The following is a 23,665-nucleotide window of genomic DNA, read 5'->3' on the forward strand; positions in this document are numbered from 1 at the left end:
CCTTGCCAAGCGAAAAAAAAAAAAAAGCACCATTCTTGATATACATTCCGTCTTCCAGCTCCCACCTTTCCGATTGCGAAACCGAACATCAAAATCCATGTGGCGAAGTCAAGCGTCCAGATCTATACCTGCGTTCTTGATGCCCCCCTCACATGACGTTTACCCTCTCACAAAAGTCTAACCCTCCCAGGTGTAGTTGCCACCCATGTTGAGGAGCCAGATCAAGCTGTTAAACTCGAGATCGAGGCTCTTGATCTGCGCATATCCCTCACGCTTGGTAGTGCCGATGATGGTGATGCCCTTGCTGGGGAGGTTGGCAGCGCCGAAGGTAGCGTGCCAGCGGAGTGCGACGGCTTCGCAGTCGACGGCATCGATGCTGTCGACGACGACGGGGAAGGGCGGGTTCGCGTTCTGCGCCGCCATGAAGATCTCCTTGGTCGCAAAGGTTGGCTCCCCGAGGGGTGTGAAGATGAAGGTGTTGATGCTGTCGGACCGGTCGACAAAGTCCGAGGCGCAGTACTTGGCGCAAACCTCGTCCGTGTAGTTGGCGATCAGCTGGACGTAGATGTCCACGATGTCTTTTGCTTCGGCCCTGGTTAGGCAGGCACTCTCTTGACGGGGAGCAATGGCCGAGGCGAGTGAGGGGATTGCCAGTGCCGAGCTGGCAAAGGCTGCGTTGGCGAGAATTGAGAAGCGCATTTTGTTCAGACCTTGGAGTGTTTGTTTTGAGGTGGGTGCAGGGTTGGCGATGCTCAGCTTCGATGGCCGACATCACCACTTCCTTCGCGACGACTTTCCATCTCTTTATACTCCTCAAAGCCTCTCCATGGATATACGGTCGTAGTTATCGAACTTCGGCCTGATGCCGAATGTGAAGTGAGGCCGGCACCGAAAACCCGGCTATTGTGCGGTTGCCGTCCCAGCTGGTAGGCTTCATATTGCGCAGCATTTATCCAGGCGACGTCCGGCCTTGGGTTAATAACCATCTTGCGGACGTCCGATACCAAGACTGCTACCTCCATGCTGAACGCCCCGACAATATCGATCATTGTCTAGTCCGTAACGATCTGGCAATCTGCTATATGGCATACCATGAGCATTTCAACTTGGGGAAACACCGTACCTAGTCGATAGCGAAGTTGAAGCAATTTGGACCTAGGCGGCGTGCCTTCATGAAGTTGCAATTCGTTCCTACAAGGTAGATAAGATCCGTCCCCAAAGTAACAGTCCCCGCATAGGAACCGAAGAAGAGCGCGGTTAGAATTCCCATTGCTTATTCACGATATTGAGGCTCAACATGAGATTCGAGAGACCTGCAGGACCTCCCGGACGTACGCGGGGATTGCGAGGCTTGGCGGCGACGGGAGTTCTCATCGCAACCTTCGCAGCATCATTCTGAATTTATGGTTGCAGTTGGTGATTCTCAGGAAGGGTTCGGACAATTGAAGCCGGCAAATTGCTAGAGGTCAGTCATGTTTTATCGTCTGGTCTTCGATCTTTGGGCTGTTCTCGTCGAGCAACATATGTTGTTTATATGCCACCAAGCCCCCTTATAAATTGCTCTTCATCTGTTCCAAAAATCATTTGCTCCTCATTGGCGATGTTCAACACTTCGTGAAGTTCCTGGTTCGTTTCTTTTCGCATTTCGTTCGGCGTGAGGCCCACTGGCCACTGCCTCAGACGCATCAACATGTACACTACCTCCAGAGATCATCGAAAATATCTTCAGCCCTAAATGAGGGGCCCAAGAACATCAATTAATGTTTATGGGGTTTCGTTGATAAAATGCCATTAGCGGTGTTCAATAATTTTTCGAAAGTTTTACGATACTGTGCTGGGTTATGTTAATGGCTTGCTACGTTTACGTCACTGCGCATTATCGCTTTCACAAATGTGGGCGGAAATCCGAAACCTCATTTTACTTTCTGGGGAATGCGGTGTAGCTCAGGAGTTTGGTTTTAGCTTTTCCTCAAATCATCGAAGATCTTTAACAAGATGAACCTTGGATATCAAAAACAAAACATTTGTTGACTTTGCTAGCCGATTTGGCCCCAATTGCGTTATTCAGTTCTTATCGTGCTTCATCCATCCAGCCAAGAAAATAACCTTGACCGCGTCCATCCCAAAGAAACATCAGGTACGACTTTTGCATGCTTCCAAAAGCTCAAGTCAGACGAACAGACAAGTCAACATGTAAGACATCATGGATCAAGTAGACTTGCCTCCTTTCTCCGACGAAATAGCGTAACGATATCATCACATTCTGCGGGCTCGGAACTTTTCTATGTACCTCTCTGACGAGTTCATCCCAGTTGTACAACGTCACGCAAGCTCAGCTCAGGAGTAGGCTCAGGCGACAAGACAAGACAGTCTGATAACCACGGTTGGTCTTGAAAAAAGACGGGAGAGAACGGACTTCCATGTCCAGCTACCTCGAGACGAGAGCATATGCTATACCGCATAAGGCTGCTACCGTACCCATACTATTACCATCATCAACCCGGCGGAACCGTCGGATCGACACCACAGCCAAGATAGTCAAGATGGGGAATCTCACCATCCGCAACCTAACCATCACGCCGCTCGAGCTGAAGGAAGTGGAGCGCCACGAGGACCCTACCAAGGCTCGCAAGCCGAACGGGTTTGCGAAGATCACGTCTCGCATTACCGGGAAATCCAAGTCGGTACCAACCGCCGCGGTAACGGACCTCAACGGTGCGGCTAAGGAACCAGTCACCAAGCAAGACATCACCGATGTCAACATCCGGCCCTTCTCCGAGCATGAGATTTCAATCTCACTACCCGATGCCTCCAAAGGCGAATCTCTCCGCCTCACCTTCGCCGAACCCGGCACGCCATACACCTACTCCGTCTCCATCCCCGGTCCCTCACCGCGGAGCATCGTCATGAAAGCCAACCCACCACCTTCAGACCAACAATCTCAAGTCCCCCCTTCCGACCGTGAGTTCACCCTCATCTACATGCCCCAGCACTCCTTCCTCGCCATCTTCAGCAGCGCCCACCTCAACCGCTGGATGGCCGAGCTCAACCCATCCTACCCCTTATCAGCCCTCAGCATCCCCGGCACGCACAACAGTCCAACCTGCTACGTCGCCTTGCCCTCCGTACGCTGCCAAGCCATCTCCGTCCGCAAACAGCTCGACAACGGCGTGCGCTTCCTAGACGTGCGTGTCTCCTGCCCTTCCCGCTTCCCTTCGCCCACCAAAACCGCTTCTCCTCGTCTCAACACACCCGACTCTATACCCGGCGCCTTCCCAATCTCCCCTACCACTTCGGCGACAAAGACGGACCCAACTCAGTCACCGACAGACACCAACCCGCCCGCTCCCCAACCCGAACTTTCACCGCAGGCCCCGGAACCAAGTCACAAAGACAAGACCAAAGGGCCCAACCTCAGCTTGGTCCACTCCGCCTTCCCCATCGCGCTGTCGGGGACAAAGTACTTCCACGACCTGCTTTCCGAATGCTACGCCTTCCTGGACGCCAACCCATCCGAGACGGTGTTGATGAGTATCAAGCGCGAGGGCACGGGGCGCGGGACAGATCAGAACTTATCTATTTACCTAGCCGCTCGCTATCTGACGCCGGATAGGTGGTACACGAAGCCTGAGATCCCGACGCTGGAGCAGGCACGGGGACGTATTGTGCTGGTGAGGCGGTTTCACGTGGATCCAAGTCTGCAGGCTTCGGGAATGGGTATCGATGGGTCGGTGTGGCCTGATAACTGCGCGGACGGGACGTGTGGAAGCGGGATGATTCGGATCCAGGATTATTATGAGGTTGGGCAGACGCAGCATATTGACAAGAAGATTGGGTTCGCGAGGGAGGAGTTGATGAGGGCCGCACAGCAGGTGTTTGTGCCACAGGGCATGCCGGGATCGGAGGCTGCTGGCGGTCCGTTGCCTCTGTTTATCAACTTTCTGAGTGGCAGCAACTTCTTCAATGCGAGTTGCTGGCCTGAAAAGATTGCTGCGAAGATCAACCCATCCATGATCGAGTATCTGTGTATGGGTCACGGAGCTCCTCAGAAGCAACCAGGTGAGCTTACCGTTGGCGATGCTGGGACTGGCATCGTAGTGACAGATTGGGTTGGAAATAACGGCGATTGGGATTTGATACGTTGCATCGTCGGTTGGAACGCAAGGTTGCAGTTGAAGCGATGAAAAAGTACATGGATAAACAAAAGGCAGAAGTTTTCAGGATACGGGTTCATCACATGGGACTGGTCACAACAACAATCAGATCATAGCATTGAAAAGAGCATCGATTCAGATATGCTACAGACACCCAAACGCCACCCCAATGCTAATTGCTCGAAGGAATGCCTAGAACTGAGAAACTGTTAGCCACTGCCAGATATTCGGTATGGCAAACGAAGCGTAGTTCGATAAAGATTATTTTCAGTCTGGTGGAAACTGTTAGCAAAAAGCCCATCATGAGCGAGAATGCGGCAGAAACATACCTCATTAAATCAGATTTTGTTTAGTGTTCATTCCAACCCGAAGGAAGGTCAAACAGTGTGAATATCGTCTCATCATAATAATAAGGGAAGAGGAAGTGCGAACGCGAAGAAGTTGTTACCTGCGGATCGGCATGTTAGTCTACAGATCCCCAAGACGCTCTGATGTGTTGACAAGAGATGGTGCAAGGGCACGAAATCAGCTGACGAGTTCTCAGCAAGAATTTCTCCCTGAACCCCGCCCACAGGATGTACAGTCCTGCTTTGATGGACGAAGACAGAGAGGCTTCATTTATGTCCGCCCGTTCGTTCAAATCTTCGTCATAGTGCCAGGATGTTGATCGTGAGCCATGAGCATACCTGAAGATTCGCGAGTTAGCAAATGTGTCAAAACAAAGGCATGAAACAAGCGACAGATGGTTGTGTATCCAATCAGACAAGGCTGAAACTAGTTACAAACTCTACATGGTGTATTAAGATTGAGGAATCCCTGTTGTACATTTATCATCACGGTGGATTGGGGGAAGGAAGAAAGATGTGGGCACAAACCTTTTGATGTGTGAAGAAATGAGATCATGAAGAGCAACCAGGACGGTTGTCATCGACCATTGATGAAAGACACCAGCACTGGAGGCAGAAAGTTAGCATCAAGTTCATGACCAAGCGATACCAACAAGCCTTGCTGCCAATTTTGCTCTCAGGGTAATTCTAGAGTAAATTGGAGTCCCCATGGGCTAGGTAAGAATTGGATTGTTCGTGAATGTTCATCACAGTAGCAAATGGCTGCGCAGCAGGCAGGGAGGGAGAACGAGAAGTTGCGGTTCTTACCTTGCTGTGGAATGAAGTCTGAAGCATAAGTGCCGGCGACAGAATAACTTGTCGCGCGCGCGACCGACGCTCCAGACTTCCTGGTTGGGGAAGAAGAAAAGAAGTCGAAGCTTGAAGCTTGGGAGAAATTTTGGGTTTAAAACCGCGAGCCAAAATCCGTGTGGGGCGGCCGATAAGATTGGCTGGGTCGGGCACGAGGAGAGGGCTTGACCCCACCTGGATTTGCACCAGGTTTCGGCTCCGCCGCAGCACTGCCAGCTGCCGGCCCGCTCATGCATCAATCGGAGCATTGGGTCTTCCCGCTGAGCTCGTTTACTTGCATGTTAGTCGTCAGCTGCCTCATCTGTAACAGTTGCCGCCGGCGGTGGCGAATACTTATCGATAAGGCATCCCATTCATTAACATCCCGACCACACCCGTCTCATCGTCATCATCTCCTCCCCAAGACATCGAAACATCGACATCAACAACATTGTCAAATTTTGCGTCGTGTTGCAGACTTGAAGTGGGAGAACCTAAATCTCACTCAATCTCGATACAACCACGCAGAATGTCTCCCGCCGTGGGAGGCATGTGGGCCGCCGCCGCCCTGCGTGTTCTCGGCAAGAACCTGGCGCGCACGTCCAAGATGCTTCGCTCGAAGCTCGCCGCCGCCGCGACACGTTCATCAAATTCAGCACAACAACTCCAGCCCATTGCCGTACGCAGTGGTGCCCGTCAACCTATTCACCCCGCCGCATGGCTTCGCCAGCAGAAGAGCGGCCGAGGCGGCGCAAAGTGGCACTCGACCTACGCCAACATCAATGCCACTGTCCGTCGCTACATCAGCAACACCGCCGGGAAACAGTCCCCTTCATCCGGTCAACAATCCCGCTTTGACCGGTCCAAGTTCCCCGTCTCGGCCACCTCCCAGGCCGTAGCTGCGTTCCCTGGCCGGGCTCCTTTCGCTTCCACCCTCCGACCGAACCTTACCGGAGGCGCCCTCCCCCGTACCGCAGGCGGCTACTCCTTCTCCGGAGCCGGCCGTGCAGGCGGTAAGCGCTACTTCAGCCACACACCCGCCGCCCCGGCTCAAGTTGTCCAGAACGTCAGCCAAGCCGTCCGCGCCTTTTGGTTCTCTGGCCAACGGGCTCACTTTGACGGTTACTCGGCCGATGGCCGGAAGCTGTACCGGGCCGTCAGCGTGGACGAAGAGAAGGCACGCAACAAGCTCGCGGTTGCGCCGCACGCTCCGGGTTCGTCCATTGACTTCCACATCAGCCCCTCCGTCACGGCTCTTAGCCCCTTGGGCGCCATGATCCCCTCTTCCCAGAGCGTCGAGGCCGAGATCCAGACCGCTGGCGCCACCCTTCTCGCCGACAACTTCCTCGATGTCCTTTCCGTGGACTTTGCCCGCACCCTGAAGGATCTCGCGGCCGTCATGGCGGATCTGAAGGCTCTCGCGCGGTTAGGCGACTTGCCCATCTCTCTGGAGCGGGCCGACTTGCTAAGGGTTCGGTTCCCGGGCGTGGATGCCGAAACGGTTGAGCGGCTGTGCAATGACGTCGGCGTCCAGCGCGGCATCATCAAGGAGGATCCCGACTTCGATATGGACGCCGGTGTCCAGGTCGCACTACGGTTCCCATATGCCCCTGCTGACGACGGCTGCTCCAAGACGCTCACGTCGCCAGACGAGACCGTTCGTACCAGGGTCTCGTCAGAGAGCTCCAACGAACTCGACGACGCGTTTGTGGAGGAGGTCGAGGAGAACCCGTGGCTGTTGGCATCGGAACATTCCGTTGTCTCGGAAGAGTTAGAAGGTTACGAGAGCATGTCGCCGTCTCTGAAGAGCGCTTCTAGTGAGCACTACTCGGAGGACCGATATGAAGGGTTAGAGGGTATTTACAAGTTCCTGGAGGAATGCGATCGTGCAAGGGCGATGAGGTTCTAACTCTTTAAAAGGGGTTTCCTTTGCCTGTCGATTGGTGATTGGTTGAGGGATCTCTTTTGTAATGATATCAGGTTATCTGTGGGCTGATGGTTCATGATCATCATCGGTACACGATAAGTGGGTGGGAGCAAAGGGTACGGTTATACGGGTCGTTTCTGCTTTCTTGGATGTTTTTTTGGTACATATGGCGTGTTATTAAGGATACCTCACTCTCTTTTGTCGTTTTTTAGAAATGGATTTTCTTTGGCCCTCGCTATGAGCGATCAAACTATTTTATTTACATGTATCTCAAGAAATGGCTGGCCCCGTCTGAGCGGCTGCTGTCATGGTTTCACAGTTGATTCCCGGTTTGATTGACAAGATCACAAGATTGTATGTATGTGCAATATTTGAATTGTGTGTTGCTTATAGCACGGCACACTTTTCCGTCTATCAAGCAAACTCGCTTGTCCTCGCTTTTGTGACTATTCGCAAAAGATGATACCTAAGACGGGTATCTGTTCCAACTGAACCAAGTCATGATTCTATATAGCAATCAATGATAAGAGCAAACCAAATCTTTAGAGGTAGCCATGAAAAGGAAGAGAATGGAAGGCAAGAAAAGGTTCTAGTATTCTTACCACCAGAACCGTCTTCCGAAAAGGTTTCAAATGCAATTATGTTACGCCATGCCACGCCACGCCACACAAGTAGTAGTCCGCCGGCCGTGTATTGCGCCCATCTCATCCAGCAACCCCTTCCCCCCTTTTTTTCTCTGCCACGATGTCCGTCGAGGAAATCTTCCGACTTTTTTTTTACCCACCCGGTGCGCCGAAATGAGAAGTAAAAAGCAAAATATGCATAATAAGTGACCTTCCTTCCGCTCGCCAACTGTGAATGCTACCATGCTACCATGCAACCATGCGCTTCAGAGCCATGCAATGGTTGTTTGTGTGAAAAGGACAGCCATGTTGGATATACCACCCGCTTATTTTCCTCCTCTGGGTGACCCGTCTATGAGGACCCGTCTGCTTCCCTTCGCTTTATCCCTAGATTAGGAGTTGTGGAATGACACGCGACGAGGAAGCGCTCGGCGGGAGAGCAGCGTCCCTTGCTTATGCTTGAGCGGGGAGATGGTATGGTGTCTCTGCCTTTGACAGCCGTGAAAACCGGTCTCTTCGAACCTGCAATCCTCGCCCGTTTTGTTTCTCCATAGCGGGGTCTATTCCTCGCAAATGGATAACCCACTCGTCGCTTTTTTGCGCAACTGTCAGGATAGGATCACTTGTTGTGCCTCCTGAACTTGGCCGCCAAACTCCCCGACTGGTTTGGCTTATGCTTCCAGTTCTTCTGGCCGTCCCGCTCGTGCTGGTCCCGATGGCCGTGGTCGTGGCCGTGCTTGTTCTTCTTGAACTCGTTCTTCTCCCTCTTCTCCCTCTTCTCCCTCTTCTCCCCGAAAGTGGAGCTCGAGCCCGACTCCTTGAGCGAAGAAACCTCCTCCGCAACCCTCTTGTTATGCCCCTTCTTGAGCACCTGCTTGGAGAGACTGTCGTCACCGCCCGACCGGTTCTTCTTGGACTTGTGGGAACCAGAAGAGGAGGATCCGTCTGCAGGACCAATACCGCCGGACATCATCATATCGTTGTGACCCGTGTTGCGACCGGTCTTCCTCCACTTGGGCCGCTTGCTCTTGGGCCTGGTGTCGTCGTAGACCAAGTCGTCGTAGCCGAGCGGGTCGAAAATCATTTCTTCGGCCTTGACGATGAAGAGCTCTTTCCTGATTTCTGGGGGTACGTTCGGGTAGGGCTTATAGGACTTGTCGATGCCTGAGGCAGGAGTCATGGCTGGGGGTTCTGAGCTGCAGGTCTTGGATTTCTTCGCCTTGGGCTCCTCAGTGGCGCCTTCTTCCTTGTCCTTGTCGTCCTCATCCCGCTTGTGCTTCTTGGACTTCTTTTCTGGCGTTGGTTGGGCAGCACCGTCGGCCTTGGGCTTCTTCTCCTTTTGCTTCTCCTTCTGGAGTTCTTGACCGTCCGCCTTGTCGCTGCTCGTCTTCTGCTTCTTCTCGGCCTTCTCGTCAACCGACTTCTTGGGCGTCAGAGCGCCGCTGGTGGTTATTGGTGCCGCATCCTGTTTGGCGTTTTGGGTGGAAGACTTGGACCCCTTCGATGGGGCTACAGTCTCGACGTTGATAGTAATCTTGAACTTCTCTGCTTTGGGAGCGGGCTGTTCTGTGACAGCATCGGTCTTGTCTTGTGAAGGGGTGACTGAAGCTGAGGAGGTCACTGAAGCTGAGGAGGAAGTCGTATTTTGCTTGGTTGGTTTCGTCGCGGATTTGACCAGGCTATCACAGTCGGACAGGTCCGGTGTCGTGATGTTCGTCGAAAGGGAGTCGACCGTCCTAGTGTCCGACTTGACTGTTTCGTCGGAGCTGCTGGTGACACTGGGAGCCTTGCTGCTGTTATTATCGGGATGGTCGTCTACAGTGAAATTGGTCTGAGGAAGAGCCGGAGAATTGGCTGATGGTGGTTCTATGGTGGCTATGGCTGAACCATTGGGTGACATCTTTTGTAATTGCGGAGCACCGCCGAGGGCGCCCATATTCTCCAAGAAAGCGCCGGCTTTTTGTAATTTCCTCATCGATTTCGCCCACTGGGACCTCCTTTGGGAATAACGCTTGATGGCACGTTTGATAGATGGGCAACTTCGGTACAACTCCCTCAGCTCGGCGTCTCTCCTGGCACGGCTGACGTTGTGCCGCCTCTGGGCTTCCGCAAGGTACTCGTCTTTCGAAAGGGCCTTCTTGTGCGTGTTCTTTTCGGTGATGGCGGTTGTGGTGGTAGATTTCGGACCATTTGTGGGTTTTGGAACTGATGGCAACAGGAATGGGTTTCTGGGGGTGGTGGAAGGTGAGCTCTCTGCAACTTGTCCTCTTGCCGTTTTGAAAAGAAAAGGGCTTGCTTCGGTGGCCGAAGCGCTCTGCACAGCAGAAGTGCATTGTGCTGACCCGTTCGGTCGCATGCCGTCCGCCTTGCTCTTATTTCTAGCCATGGTTCTTATTGTGAGGCCGATGTTGGCGTTTGTCGATGCTGTGACGAAGACGCAATGTTTGAAGGGCAAAGTGATGCGGTCGGGGGATGAGCGGGTGTTGACTTTTGAATGAAAGACCAAAAATCATTCACTGCGGCAGGCCAGCAGGAACAACAATGGGGGCACAAACGATTCTTCAAAGAAATATTAAAAAGTGAATCACGGGCCACAAGAACACCTGGAGGGAAGATGACGAATGCAATGATGCTGTTCACTGTGAAGGGAAACCTGGATGAGGGCTCACGACCCCTTCACTTGCAGAGGCGGTGGTCTGGAAATTTTTGGTGTTGATGCTTATCTTATCAGGCCTGTGCCCCCTGTGTTTTTGGGGGACATCCACTCCTGCTCTCCAGGGCATCAAACCGGCATGGAGAGCACGCTAACCTTGAAGAAGACAAGAGGCATTTGGAGGCTCACGGTGCATCTTGCGTCAAGGCCACTGCTACGGAACTGCATTTGTAGAATTCCCGTCCAGGACAAGCTTGAGTTGGCAGAGTTCTATATATGCGGTGTAGAAACAATATCGCAACATTCGATGTCACTTTAAAACAAAAAGCAAAAAACAAGATCTGATAAGCTCTGCTCGCCCTTTTTTTCAGTCAGGGCAGGGACAGGACTCCGGAGTGCAAAGGGCGCCGAGCGGGCGCTTGACCCGATGTGGTCTAAAAGCTGTCGCGAATGCGGGCACTACCCCACACAGTGAACCTCTCTGGCTCCAGAAGTACGCGTAGGTAGCTCAGGCCTGCCGAGGTTCTATCGGCCTGCCTTATCCCCCGCATCCCTCATCCCTCCACCGGCATCGCAATCGACCGGGTTTCCGTGCCACCTCCGCAACCAGGCGATTCTCTTGTCCGAGAAGCGACAGGGAGACTCTTGATACATAAAAAGCCTGTGACATCTCCCCCCCTTCGAGCTCGTCATTTTGTAGACTGTATTCTGTAATTCTAATCTCGACGGACCAACCTCCATCACCCCTCACCCATTCTTGTATATCTTCTCGTCACCGAGCTTCAGTCTTCACAATGTCCGGCCCCGGTGTTGGTTTCGAATACCCTTCCAAGAGTGTCTCTTGGTGCAAGAGGGATCTTTTGCTCTTTGCCCAGTCCATTGGATGCAAGGCCGAGGAGCTTCACTTCCTCTACGAGCTTCATCCCAACTTCACTCCTTTCCCCACCTACCCTCTCGCTTTGTGTAAGTATTGCAAATTAATTCCGCTCAGCAGTGTTGCCAGTGTATAACTAACCGTCTTCCAGCCTTCAAGCTTGACTCTTCAGATGTAGTCGACTTCTATGCCGCCCAGAAGTCCGTTGCCATCCCTGGCGTGCCTGTCTTCGACCCCACCCGTGTCGTCGATGGTCAGCGCCGGATCGAGTTCTTCAAGCAGCTTCCCACCTCCTCTGAGGGCAAGAAGTTCGAGTCGCGGACCAAGGTTGTCGGCGTCTATGACAAGGGTCGCCCGGGCTCTGTCGTCGAGACCCAGACCGATATTGTAGATGCCGCCAACAACGAGGTTTACTCGCGCATCCACACCTCTTCCTTCTACGTCAACCAGGGCAACTGGGGTGGCCCCAAGGGTCCCGCCACCCAGAGCTTCCCCCCTCCCAAGGACAAGAAGCCCGATGTCGTTTTCGAGAACCAGACGACTCCCGAGACCCCCCTACTGTACCGCCTTAACGGCGACTACAACCCCCTCCACGCCGATCCCGAGCCCGGCAAGAAGATGGGCTTCGGAGGTGTCATCATTCACGGTCTGTACTCGTGGAATTGGGCTGCCCACGGCCTCCTCCAGCACCTTGGCGGCAGTGACCCTGCCAACATTAAGGAATACCAGGCCCGCTTTGCCAGCCCCGTCCGCGGCGGTGACAAGCTTGTTGCGTCGGCGTGGAAGACTGGTCAGATCAAGGATGGCTGGGAGGAGATCCGCTTCCAGGTCCAGATCGAGGGTGGTAAAGTCGTGCTCAGCAACGGACGTGCCCTGATGAAGTGCGTCGCTGCTCCTCAGACCAAGTTGTAAAAAAGGAAACGTTATCATTTTTTGTATGTATAGGCATGATGAGCAAGCGGCTGCTGTTTGCATGATTGGAAAAGTAGAGGAATGACAACGAAGGAAAAGATTTCATGATACCATTCCGAGACGAACAAAATGACCAATTTTGAATGTTTTGATGTTGTGATGTTGCAAATGATATCCTTCCCATCTTCTCTTGGGGCCAAATGTGTAATAGTTTGAATTCGTAATGCGGTGAAAGGTGTTTCTGTAATGTTGTCCAGTTCTTGGCCCCAAAATACGCAGACCTTATGGCGGCTTGTCGTCAGGTGCAAACAGTGTTTTGCTGCCTAAAAATGCACGCTCTAGTAGCCCCTCCACAGCGAGTGCCTTCCAATTTGTTGTACAGGGCAGCACGCTCAACTGAAGTCGGTAACGGCAATTGCGAACACCAATCCATCTTCGACAATCGGCATTTGGCTGGGGGTGTTAATCGAAGTGCACGAAACCTATCTTGGGACAATTCCGTTCTCCCATCGTTGGTCATTGGAAATATAGTCAAATGATGGCTTCCGTTACCCCTCACATCGGCCAGAGAAGGTCCTACGACGGCGCCCTGTGCACCGTCCGATTTATTGGTGAACTCAAAGGCACCACTGGCTCATGGCTTGGAGTTGAATGGGATGACCCGACACGCGGCAAACACGCTGGCCAACACAAAGGCATCAGATATTTCACATGTGAGAATCACCCATCCTACTCTTGAATCCCGGGATATGGCCATCTAACACTCTCTCAGGCAAATCCAAGTCAGCAACAGCGGCATCTTTCATCCGTCCAACTAGACCGGCAGATGCACCCCAGACGTTTCTCTCTGCACTTCAGCTCAAGTATGCGTCTGATGGCCCTTCCGACAATGGACCTGTGCTCCCTGGGAAGCAGATCGTGGTCGGTGGCAAGGTTGCTGAGGAGGTCGGCTTTGACAAGATCCGCCGCAAGCAGGCACAGTTGAGCGAACTGAAGATTGTCATCCTTGACGGGTCATGCATCGTCTCTGGATCTCCACCCACAACAGATCAGGATCAGACTATCCGCCAGACTTGTCCCAAGGTCGTCGAGCTGGACCTCAGCCGTAACTTGTTCACCGACTTCGGTACTGTGGTGGATATCTGCTCCGAGCTGGACTCCTTGCACAGTCTAAGGGTCAAGTATGTGCCCTTTCGCTGTCTGTTGCGATACATAACAAAAGGATGACAAAACTGACAATATTACAGCGGAAATCGCTTTCAAAACGTCCTCGAAGACGACAAGCTCAATGGACATCATGAGGCCTTCAAGGGAGTCAAGGAGCTTGAGATGGGAGAAACCCTACTGACTTGGCCTGAAATATGTCACGTCGCCTCCAAGTTCCCTTCCCTGACCCTTCTCGAAATCGGCACAAACCAGTTGTCTACTCTTGCACCCATCCCATCAGCATTTTCCTTCACATCGACACTAGTGTCTCTGAACCTAGAGTTCAACGAGCTCACATCACTTGAAGACATTGCTGCTCTTACGAGAATTAGCACCCTTCGAAATCTGCATCTAAAAGGCAACTTGATATCATCTATCACGTCCTCTTCCTCCAAGGAGGTGCCCGTCTTCGGCAAGAACCTTCAATACCTTGATATGTCATACAACAAGGTCAGCGATTGGCAGTTCATCGATGCTCTTTTGGACTCATTCCCTGGGTTGACATCCGTACGATTCTCTCACAATCCCATCTACGAAAACCCAGGACTCGAGGATGGAGCCGTTCCGGAAACAGACGGCACAAAGAAGGGCACTGCCACCAGTGATGAAGCATTCATGCTGATGGCTGCCCGTCTCCCGTCCGTCCGGACTCTCAACTTCAGCAACATCACTACCGCGGACCGCACCAACGCAGAGATGTACTACCTCTCTCGCATAGCTCGACAATTGTCAACTACCCCAGAGGCAGAGGAAGCCCAAGTCCTTGCACGCCATCGACGCTGGGCCGAGCTATGTGAGCTCTACGGCGAGCCGGTAGTATCCCGTCAGCAGGACATTAACCCGAACTTCCTCGAGGCAAGGCTAATTACTGTCCACTTTTACCTCGCCGAGTTGGCAAGCAGTGAGTCAGAAGACAACATCGCATCTGTCGGAGAGAGGATCGTCCAGATACCCAAATCCTTTGACATCTACGCGGTCAAGGGAATTGCCGGGAGAATGTTTGGTCTCCCGCCTCTGAAGCTGCGACTGGTGTGGGAGACTGGTGAATGGGACCCAGTTGGTGGGTTCGATGACGATGATTGTGATAGCAGTGAAGACGAGGAGATAGAGGCAGAGAGAGAGCGCAAACAGGACGATGCCGCCACCTCCATTGCAGGCACATCTATAGCCGGCAAGAAAGGAGGAAGATTTGTGAGGCGCGAGGTTGAGCTGAAGGATGGCCCCCGCCAGCTTGGCTACCGTGTGGATGGTCTCGAGGCTAAGATTAGGGTCGAACTGCGGTGAAGATATCACAAGAAACAACTGTGTTCTTTTCTGGTAGACGACCGGCATCTACGGTTTCAACTGCAAACCCACCATGTCGACACACCCCTACGGCCCAAATATGCTTCTCACAAGCGCTTGTTCCAGTCCTTCTGGACAACTTTCCCCTTGTGTTTGGGATGTTGTCCGTTTGTTTGTTCACCCAAAGCTCCAACGCTTGACAAGTTCCCTACTGAAGATTGCCGGGCAAAATAAACACAACAAACTTGTGTCGACAAAGTGCTAGTCAGAGCGTTACAGGACACTAGACGCAGCTCTATAAAGATGGGTCGTTCGCTCTGAGTTCGAGCCAACGTCTATAGTCAGAACAAGTCAACCCGAAGAAGCCTTATTCCTCCTCCTCCTACAACCCACGCACAACCCGAGTGAATCAGGGCCCTTTATCTCCCATCTCCTGTCTCGCCAACTACCAAGACATCAACCTCACTCGCCCGCCATGATACCGCGCCCTGAATTCTTCCTTGTCCGACCTGACACTGAGATTTTGCGCAATGACACCGGAGCAATTCAAAGGGAACAAGGTCCCATGGTACCCTTGATTGCCGTCGACGAGCTCCCCGACTGGATCGACATCGGCCTACCTCGGGAGCTGACGGTCGAGCAGACCATGGGGCTCTACAACCTCGGTATGGTTTCGCACAACGGAGACACCTATAGGGTGCGGATCATCGAGCCTAATTCCCAAGAGGAATTCGTGTGGAAGAGAGCCGGAGAATCATCCAAAGCCACCTTGGTCTCAAGCGGTGTATGCGCTCCTCCTAGACAGCGGACTATGGCTCATCCAGAGCAGCAGTCACAGCGAGTTCCGTATCACTCATCGACTGCTTCTACCGGACGTGATCCCCGTTCGATCCATTACCCTTCCGCTGCGGAGCCTTGTACGCATCCTGCTCATCCCAACGTGGCGGCGGCAAGCTCGAATCCCAACAGGTTGACCCGTGCTAAAGACGAGCATTCAGTTCGCTGGGCCGACTTGGTCGAAAGGAGCATGGCCCGAGACACCGAAGCAGCACATGGTCCCCGTCGTCATTCCACCCTCCTCGCTCCTCCCCCTTCTCCCCAAATTCCACCACATAGTCATCCGACCGTCCACCGAGATGCTATGACCCCGGATCGCAGGGCAAGCATTCCTCACAGCATACTAGCTGCACCACCCCATACCACCAACACCAACGTCAACATCGATACCGCAACACCTACCACTAACACCGCCCCAGTATCTGCTGCCAACCCTGCCAATCCTGGTGTCACCACCTCTAACCCTAACTCTACCTCCTCCTCCTCCTCCTCCTCCTCCTCCTCCTCCTCCTCCTCCTCCTCTTCCGCCGCCGCCACCACCGCCTCTTCTTCTCCTGCCTCTTCTTCTGCTACCCCCCAGGAATACTGTCGTCACTGGTGCCAACACGGCACCTGCAAATGGGGCACCTTCTGCCGTCACAAGCACGCCATGCCCACCACGCTTGAGGGTCTCCTAGAAGTTGGACTATTTGAGATTCCCGCTTGGTGGATTTCTGCCACTGGGATTGGGATGTCTAGCAACAAGACGAAGCAAAATGCTGCCGCTGCTGTTGCTGCATCTCCCACTAATCCCGCTTGCGGCAACGGCGGTGGTACTAGTGGTGCTGGTAGTGGCGCTCCCCCTCCTCCCATCTCTTGCACCCCCATGACCCACGGTCACAACAACCTCCATCATCACATGCTCCCCGCCATTATGGGGACAGGAGCAGGAGTCGGAGTAGGAGCATCATCAGCAAAGAAACTCTCTAACCGCAAACTCAAAGCCCAACAACGAGAATTCAACCAACGCCTCCGTCTGCTTTCCTCCATGTTGATCCCACCCGGCTACGGCGGACCGCTTCGTCATCCTGCTGATGCATTGTTGATGCATGGGATGTCTGGAATGCCTGGATATGGCAGTAGTGCGGCGCCTGGTCCTGGCCAACATCAGCTGCTGCAACAACAGATTCAACAAATTCAACAGCATCAGCACCAGCAGCAAAAATTTGAGCGCGAACGCGAACGTGAACGCAAGGGAGAAAAGACTCCGCTGGATAGAAGTCACAAGAATGTCAAGGTTACGTTCAATGAAGATGGGACGGTGAGTCTTGTTACTGCTGGTGGTGGTTCCGCTGCCGCTGGTCAGGGTCAGGGACAGGCTGGTTCTGCTTCCACTTCCGGTCCTGCTGGTGTTGCTGCCGGTGCTTCATCGACAGATGTATCGAGTAGTACTACTGAGACGGGGAAGCCTTCTGCTTCTGCTGGCGATGGTGGTGGAGCGACTGACGAAACGGATAGGAGAAGGGAGAATGACACGAAGCCGGTAAAGGGCCTTGCAAACTCTATGCATGCTCCGAAGCAGCAGGATCAGCAGGGACAGGTGGTAGTCACGATTCCGCCGCCGGGCAACAACATGAGCAAGAAGGCTACCTGTGAGGATGAGAATGAGGGCGGCGGGAACGGGGCTGGGAGTAGTGCGGTGCAGCAGCTGGCTGATATCGTTCCGCTGTTGGTTGAGATCTAGTCATCTAGAGGAAAGAGGGAGTTCTGGTCATATCATGGGAATGTAATCGGAATTTGCTGCTGGGAAGAAATGTGAATGTGGTTAGAAAGATGTACTTGCTGTTGAATAGAGTTTGCGTTTGGGATACCTATGGACGACTTGTTCGTCGGAGACGGAAACGATGAAATATCGGATGTGTGTGTACAATTGAAGTCTCTGGGTACATATGAGCAAGGACAGCAAGAGTTGTATGGAAGAGTGAACTCAACAACACATGAATCCTGGGGTCAATCGATCAATGTTACACCTTGGAATCAATTCTGACATGTTCCCATCATATTGTCGTCTATCCCTCATCACCGGCCGACCGGCCGGCCGGACTCGGCGTTCGAAAATGTGCAAAACCAAAGCATCAGATGGGGTTCCGTCAGCTTACATATCATATCAGGCACCACTCTTTATATCCGGCTCGCACAGCATCAAACTGTTAGTGTAGACGTTGTGATGAATGACAATAGCTGACAATAGCGGGAAGCCGCGGTCTCCGGCTTATGTAAAGATAAAAGCCACTCGGGTTTTATACTGAGCGAGCCCCGGAGATAAGCAACGACGTCTCAGATCTTCAATTTCCAGAAACGGAAAGGTTCCTTGTGTGTAAGTCCGGGACGCGGCGGCGAGCCGAAAGTGTGAAAAAACGGGATCAAGGTTCTCCGGGCCCGCGGGGTTCAGACGTCATGGATCGAACGGTCGTGGGGCAGATATTCGGAGAATGGGTTCAAACTTGGGATCGGGTGTTATTTCTGGTTCGCGGTATCAAAGTAAACAGCCTGAAATCTTCCGAAGTCTGTAGTTCAAAAAGAACGCTTGAAGTCTGATAAAAACCATCGTGGGTGTGAAACATATAAAAAGCTGTCACCCTCATTGAAACTTGGAAAGACTTCATACTTACGCGCTTCACTCACAGCATCATCATTAACTCACCTCATCAAAGCACATTTCGGTATCATCCCTCAACCCCAAACTAAAGAGAACAACATGCCTCAACTCCTCGGAAAAGAAATCGGACCAACAGGTTTCGGCCTCATGGGTAAGTCTCGTTCACACACGCGCACACACACACACCCACTTCCTTCCAACGAAGCCCCCAATTAACAAAATAAAAAAACCCCAGGCTTCACCTGGCGCCCCAACCCCGTTCCCCAAGACCAAGCCTTCGCCACCCTCCGCGCCGCCCTCTCCCTGAGTCTCAACTTCTGGAACGGCGGCGAATTCTACGGCACGCCCAATTACAACAGTCCCATCCTTCTCGAGCGCTACTTTGCCCAATACCCCGAAGACGCCGACAAAGTCGTGCTTTCCATAAAGGGTTCCTGCGGTCCCGACGGGACGCACCCGGACGGCTCGGCGGCCGAAGTCCGGCGGTCGTTGGATTCCGTCATCAAACAGCTGAATGGACGGAAGAAGCTGGATATTTTCGAGTGTGCAAGGCGAGATCCCGAGGTGGATATGGCAGAGACGTTTGAGGTTATGCAGGAGTATATCGAGAAGGGGTTGTTGGGCGGGATTAGTTTGAGCGAGGTTAGCGCGGAGACCATTCATCAGGCCGTGAAGATACTGGGTAAGAAGGGAGTGGTGTGCGTCGAGGTGGAGTTGAGCTTGTTTGCGGCGGAGGTTTTGGAGAATGGGGTGGCGGCGGCTTGTAAGGAATATGGGATTCCTTTGGTGGCTTATAGTCCTTTGGGGAGGGGGGTGAGTTCTTGCTTTTCCTTTTTCTTTTCTTTGCGTCTGAGAGATCAAGAGGGAGAGGGATGGCGTGCTGACTATGATGCATACAGATCCTAACCGGCCAGGTCAAATCCCGTGATGACCTTTCCAAGTTCCCGTCCCGATGTTGCTTCACTTCCCCCGCTTCTCGGAGAACTTCGACATCAACCTCCAGCTCGTCCACCAGGTCGAGGAGATGGCCAAGAAGAAGGGTTGCACGCCCGCGCAGCTGGCCATCTCGTGGACGCGTTGTCTGACGCGCCGTCCGGGCATGCCGAAAATCATCCCCATCCCCGGCGCCACGACGGTAGAGCGGGTCAATGAGAATGCCGTGCTCGTGGAGTTGACGGATCAAGAGATGGATGAGATCGATGCCACGCTGGCAAAGTTCGATGTCAAGGGTGCGAGGTATCCTGATTGGGTTCCTGTCAACACGTAAGAGCAGAGGCCGATAGGTCGAGGTATATGAACATATATCTCAAAACGACATGATGGAAGTGATGGGCAGAAGAGACAGAGTAGATGCGATTTCGACAGTTGCAGATAACGTAATCATATTCTATTTCTTCTATCTTGAAAACAGTATGAGGCACCAAGAGTGCGCGAGACCTGGTAAATTTGTTCATGTCAGCGACTAGTCTCAAGCATTTCTGTAATGTGAGAATGAATATATGGTGACATGGCGGTTCAGGGAAAAAGTGTAATGTGTTGATAGTCCACAGTGAGCCTCGGTTTTACCCGAGGGAACTTGAGAATTGCAGAATCCTTGGAAGAATCATTCATCATAATGCCGGGGGAAAAGGATGAGGATGGAGGAATGATCAACTTACATTAAAAAAAAAAAGAAGAGCAAAAGCCGGGTTACCAGAGGTGAATTGAGCAAGGAAAACCAACTTGGCTACTATAACTTTCCGGCGCGGAATGTAGCACGAGCTGGTGATCCAAGACGATGCTGCGGGTTGAGAACAGAAGGAAATGCCTGAAGTCTCTTCAATGTGCCTTTTTGATGCAGGCATATCTGGGCCCCACCTTACGTAAGCAGACTCGACTCGAATTGTTACAAGAGGGTTAGGGTTATGCACGTGTTGTTGACATTCAGGGGTGACCAGTTGAGCCAGCAAACACTTCCTACCAGACCAGGTACCCGGCAGACCCTCTGTTTAACGGGAGTTTATTCATCAGCCACTTTTCCTGTCACACACCGTGAGCTCAAAAGGCAGTCACTGCACCTGATTTGGTGATTAACAGAGTATGCTCTCCAATGTCTTCCACCCGCACACTAATAAATCAAGCGTCTAATTCTCCCATCTTACTGCTTCTGCGCTTCTTTCAGAGAATTCATATGCTCGGCCTTTTGCACCAGCTTCTTCACACTCTGCCATTCCTCATTCTTCAGGTCCTCCTTTCCACCCAGATCCGGACCAACTTCGAACATAGTGACCGTGCCGTCGATACCGCCAGTGGCCAATCTCTTGCCCTCAGTACGCTCCCACTTGACCTTGTTCAAGCTCTTACTCAGCATTGGTCGTCCATCCTTGCGTGGGCTAGGAGAAATGCGCGCAACGGGCTCCTCGGTCTCCACGGTAATGTCCCACAGTTCAAGCCAGCCAGCGCCGTCAACCAAGCTGAACACACCAGGCTTCACCGGTGACCAGGCCACATCGTAAACGACATCCTCGCGCACAAAGTCCATAAGTGGCTGAACGCCGTTATGTTCTTGACCCGGCACGTTGATACCGCCGCCCGTTGTCACAACCGTAGACGTTGCCGCAGGAGCGCGCGCCTTCCAGAGCTTGACGCTCCAATCCAAACTAGCAGACAGTACGAGATCGCCCAAGTCGACAACACCCCGTGCAGGATGGAAGTCGACTGCCATGACGGGAGCAGCATGGCCCCTGTAGCTGACGCGAGCATCAACGCCTGCCTTGGCACCGGCGCGGTCGTACCGATGGCACGGGTAGATGGATCCCTCTTCCGTTCCAACCAAGAAGAAAGTCGGGTCGGCCTGCGGGAATGCCATACATGTGGGACTCATGTCTTCAGTCCTGGATGGATGGGGGGCAATAAGTGTGAGGTTCTCTTGAGGCTGGGCGAGCATGTCAATGCTCCAGCCGCACATGTGGCCATCGGTCGAGCAAGAAATAATGTTGTTGGCGTTCTGCGTGCCAATAATATCGATACAGTAAACGGGATGTGTGTGTCCGGAACCGGTCAGGGGCGTCTTCTGTACAGGAGCTGACCTGGCGCGCGTATCCCAGAGCAGAACCTGTCCGCTGTAGCATCCGCCGATAATTAGGTTAGGGTGGAACGGAGAAAACTTGGCCGTCAAGATGTCGGATTGCGCATGGAACACAAACTCGGGCCTATCGTGCAAATGCATATTCCAGACCTGTACAATTCCATCTGGGTCGTGGGGTGCCGAAGGGTTCTTGGTGTACGATGCCAGAAGTAGTTCGCTGAACTTGGGCGAGAAGTCAATGGAGCTGATCATGCGCTTCTTGGACCACCTCTCATCGTAAAACTGGGCCAATTCCTTCACTTTCCGCCGGCCCTTTCCGCCCGTGTTCCCGTTCTGTTCGTCCTCTTCATCGACATCGTTTACTCCGAGGGTATAATCCGTCAAAATATCGTATTCCTGGTCGAGTGCCTTTTCGATGACCTTGGTCGACCTGTCGAGAAAGTCCATAAAATCGTCGGATTGCGTAACGGCGTTCAACTCTTCATCCGTGAGATTCCTCGTGGCAAAGTTCGCCGCAGCAGAGGGCTTGTACACTCCATCTGTGACAAGTTCCTTGGCCGCTTTCAACTCCTCTTCAATCTCCTTTCTTATGTTCTCGCGCAACTCTTCTTCGCGATCCCGTAACCTTCTGCTGATCCTGGTCTTAGTGGGTGATGCAGGCGGTTCGTCGATTTCCGAGTCCGAATATCTTCGGGCCTTGGGCTGGGGTGCCCACTCGTCTGTGGTCTGTACTCCTTTGCTGTACGTAAATACTTCCTTCACCGGCGATGGTGGGCATTCGTAAACAGTCGTGAGAGTCGTCGAGAGGACCTGCGTGGTCTGGTTTGAAGAAGCGAGTATGGGTCCGAGAGCTGGAGTAGCATATTCCGAGGGCGAGATACTAGTTTCCCCGGCGCTTATTACGCTGTTGGGTCGGCTTCCATGGAGGCGGGGAGAATTTGCGCCGGTCGAGACGGATACGGGTCTGCTCTCGCCAACCAGGCTCTGGATCAGAGTTTCGATCTCACGACGGCTTTCTGCCCTACCGGGCGTCGGGCTAACTATCTAGAGAAAAGGGGATCAGCTTTGAAGCGAAGAGCAGGCGTCAAGCAAGAACTGGACTATCCACTCACATCGCTTGCGCTTCCTATGCTCAAGCGGGCATTAGCCTGAGTAGCACGGAGCTCTCGTTGCCGCTTCAGCTCGGCGAGCTTCGCCTTCTTAGCGAGGATCTCATCCCGACGTTGCTGCATCTTTGCGAATTCCACAACCCATTCCCTGACTAGACTGCTCTCTGAAGTGCCAAATCTTGCTGCCGGCGCAAGCCCTTGGGGGCACAACGCGGGTATCCAGCACCTGGCGATATATGGTAGGTTGTTCAAAGGGGACGCGACCCGTGGGGAGTAGAGCGAGCTTGGGAGGCTTTGTGGAAAGTTGAAGCAGATGTCGCGTCGGTCTGTGATGTGCAGGCGAAGTGGAACAATGGAAAGTGAAGAGGGGCAAAGCTGAGTTGCGACGTGGTGTTCTAGCAATGATAAGGCAAGGCAACTACTAGTCAAAAAGAGGGTTCAACCAGAATCAAAGCGGTGCTGTGTTCCAGACTTACGTCCAAGCGCGATGTCCTTTGGTTCCTCTGCGCGGTTGATCTAAAAGGAGGGGAGGTTGACCAAACAAAAGACAATGAATGGATGTTTCCATTTGGGGAACTGACCTTCCCGCCCGCCGCCGACGGGATTCAGCACACCTGGAGCACTCCAGCTGCGGGCAGTGGGCATCCTCTCCCTCTCCCGCTTCGAGGTCCCAACCTAACTTTCCTTCCGCCGACCGGGGTCCGCCTGCTGCGATGACACCGGTGGGGTGTTTCCCCCAACATCAATGCACGTGATCGCACACTGCTCCTTCGCGGTCGGGCTGTCTCTCCGGCTGTCAGGCAAAGAGGTCACGGACGGTGCCTGCCCCTTGGGCATGGGAGTGGGCTGAATCCCGCCGCGTGTGGTGAGCCGGGCCTGTCGTGTGTCGTCCCAAATCGATGCCGTTCAGTGGGTGTTCCCGCTATAGCGGGTAATGCTGTCAGGGCCAGTCAGCCGCTGTGCAGGGAAGCCCGCGTTGGCCGCCAACCCGCCGGAGCGAAGGCGTTCTTGCCGTAAAAACCGGTAAAAAACAGCCTTTCGCCGGGCTGGTGGTCGGGCTGTTGGTAAGATACAGTGGAACCGTGGGTAAGGAAAAACGATGGACGGTTACGGCTGCGAAAATTCCCGAAGCTCCAAAACTTCATTTCGCATCCTGAGCACCGACGTAAACGACTCTACCTTGGAACTTTCCACCCCCCTCAACGC

At 53.1% G+C, this 23,665-nt stretch overlaps 9 protein-coding genes across 9 annotated transcripts; 6 read left to right on the plus strand and 3 right to left on the minus strand.

The window, feature by feature from the left end:
* Positions 1-177: 177 nt before the first annotated feature.
* Positions 178-1,225, minus strand: SMAC4_04630 (uncharacterized protein; the record flags this gene model as incomplete). Its single annotated transcript, XM_003345351.2, has 1 exon — positions 178-1,225. The coding sequence occupies exon 1, from the start codon at positions 697-699 to the stop codon at positions 178-180; it is 522 nt and encodes a 173-aa protein (XP_003345399.1). The 5' UTR covers positions 700-1,225.
* Positions 1,226-1,999: 774 nt separating this feature from the next.
* Positions 2,000-5,429, plus strand: SMAC4_04631 (uncharacterized protein). The gene is made up of 2 exons (XM_003345352.2): positions 2,000-2,193; positions 2,313-5,429. Exon 2 carries the CDS (start codon positions 2,421-2,423, stop codon positions 4,182-4,184), a length of 1,764 nt encoding a protein of 587 aa, XP_003345400.2. The 5' UTR covers positions 2,000-2,193; positions 2,313-2,420; the 3' UTR covers positions 4,185-5,429.
* A 424-nt stretch (positions 5,430-5,853) lies between these two features.
* On the plus strand, positions 5,854-7,238 carry SMAC4_04632 (uncharacterized protein; the record flags this gene model as incomplete). The annotated part of the gene is made up of 1 exon (XM_066090144.1): positions 5,854-7,238. Exon 1 carries the CDS (start codon positions 5,859-5,861, stop codon positions 7,236-7,238), a length of 1,380 nt encoding a protein of 459 aa, XP_065945722.1. The 5' UTR covers positions 5,854-5,858.
* A 1,260-nt stretch (positions 7,239-8,498) lies between these two features.
* SMAC4_04633 (uncharacterized protein) lies at positions 8,499-10,565 on the minus strand (the record flags this gene model as incomplete). The annotated part of the gene is made up of 1 exon (XM_003345354.2): positions 8,499-10,565. Exon 1 carries the CDS (start codon positions 10,263-10,265, stop codon positions 8,499-8,501), a length of 1,767 nt encoding a protein of 588 aa, XP_003345402.1. The 5' UTR covers positions 10,266-10,565.
* A 527-nt stretch (positions 10,566-11,092) lies between these two features.
* Positions 11,093-12,431, plus strand: SMAC4_12888 (uncharacterized protein). The gene is made up of 2 exons (XM_066091135.1): positions 11,093-11,495; positions 11,558-12,431. Exons 1-2 carry the CDS (start codon positions 11,327-11,329, stop codon positions 12,316-12,318), a joined length of 930 nt encoding a protein of 309 aa, XP_065945723.1. The 5' UTR covers positions 11,093-11,326; the 3' UTR covers positions 12,319-12,431.
* Positions 12,432-12,513: 82 nt separating this feature from the next.
* Positions 12,514-14,909, plus strand: SMAC4_04634 (uncharacterized protein). The gene is made up of 3 exons (XM_066090145.1): positions 12,514-13,031; positions 13,091-13,499; positions 13,566-14,909. Exons 1-3 carry the CDS (start codon positions 12,854-12,856, stop codon positions 14,806-14,808), a joined length of 1,830 nt encoding a protein of 609 aa, XP_065945724.1. The 5' UTR covers positions 12,514-12,853; the 3' UTR covers positions 14,809-14,909.
* Positions 14,910-15,283: 374 nt separating this feature from the next.
* Positions 15,284-17,368, plus strand: SMAC4_04635 (uncharacterized protein; the record flags this gene model as incomplete). Its single annotated transcript, XM_003345356.1, has 2 exons — positions 15,284-16,093; positions 16,226-17,368. 2 exons carry the CDS (start codon positions 15,284-15,286, stop codon positions 17,366-17,368), a joined length of 1,953 nt encoding a protein of 650 aa, XP_003345404.1.
* Positions 17,369-18,293: 925 nt separating this feature from the next.
* On the plus strand, positions 18,294-19,673 carry SMAC4_04636 (uncharacterized protein). Its single transcript, XM_024655665.2, has 3 exons — positions 18,294-18,434; positions 18,519-19,096; positions 19,183-19,673. The coding sequence occupies exons 1-3, from the start codon at positions 18,383-18,385 to the stop codon at positions 19,366-19,368; spliced, it is 816 nt and encodes a 271-aa protein (XP_024511517.2). The 5' UTR covers positions 18,294-18,382; the 3' UTR covers positions 19,369-19,673.
* Positions 19,674-20,308: 635 nt separating this feature from the next.
* SMAC4_04637 (uncharacterized protein) lies at positions 20,309-23,409 on the minus strand. Its single transcript, XM_066090146.1, has 2 exons — positions 22,463-23,409; positions 20,309-22,394 (listed from the first exon to the last, which is right to left on the minus strand). Exons 1-2 carry the CDS (start codon positions 22,580-22,582, stop codon positions 20,421-20,423), a joined length of 2,094 nt encoding a protein of 697 aa, XP_065945725.1. The 5' UTR covers positions 22,583-23,409; the 3' UTR covers positions 20,309-20,420.
* Positions 23,410-23,665: the final 256 nt, after the last annotated feature.

This window comes from Sordaria macrospora, chromosome 1, assembly GCF_033870435.1.
Source record: "Sordaria macrospora chromosome 1, complete sequence".
Classification (NCBI taxonomy): Eukaryota; Fungi; Ascomycota; class Sordariomycetes; order Sordariales; family Sordariaceae; genus Sordaria; species Sordaria macrospora.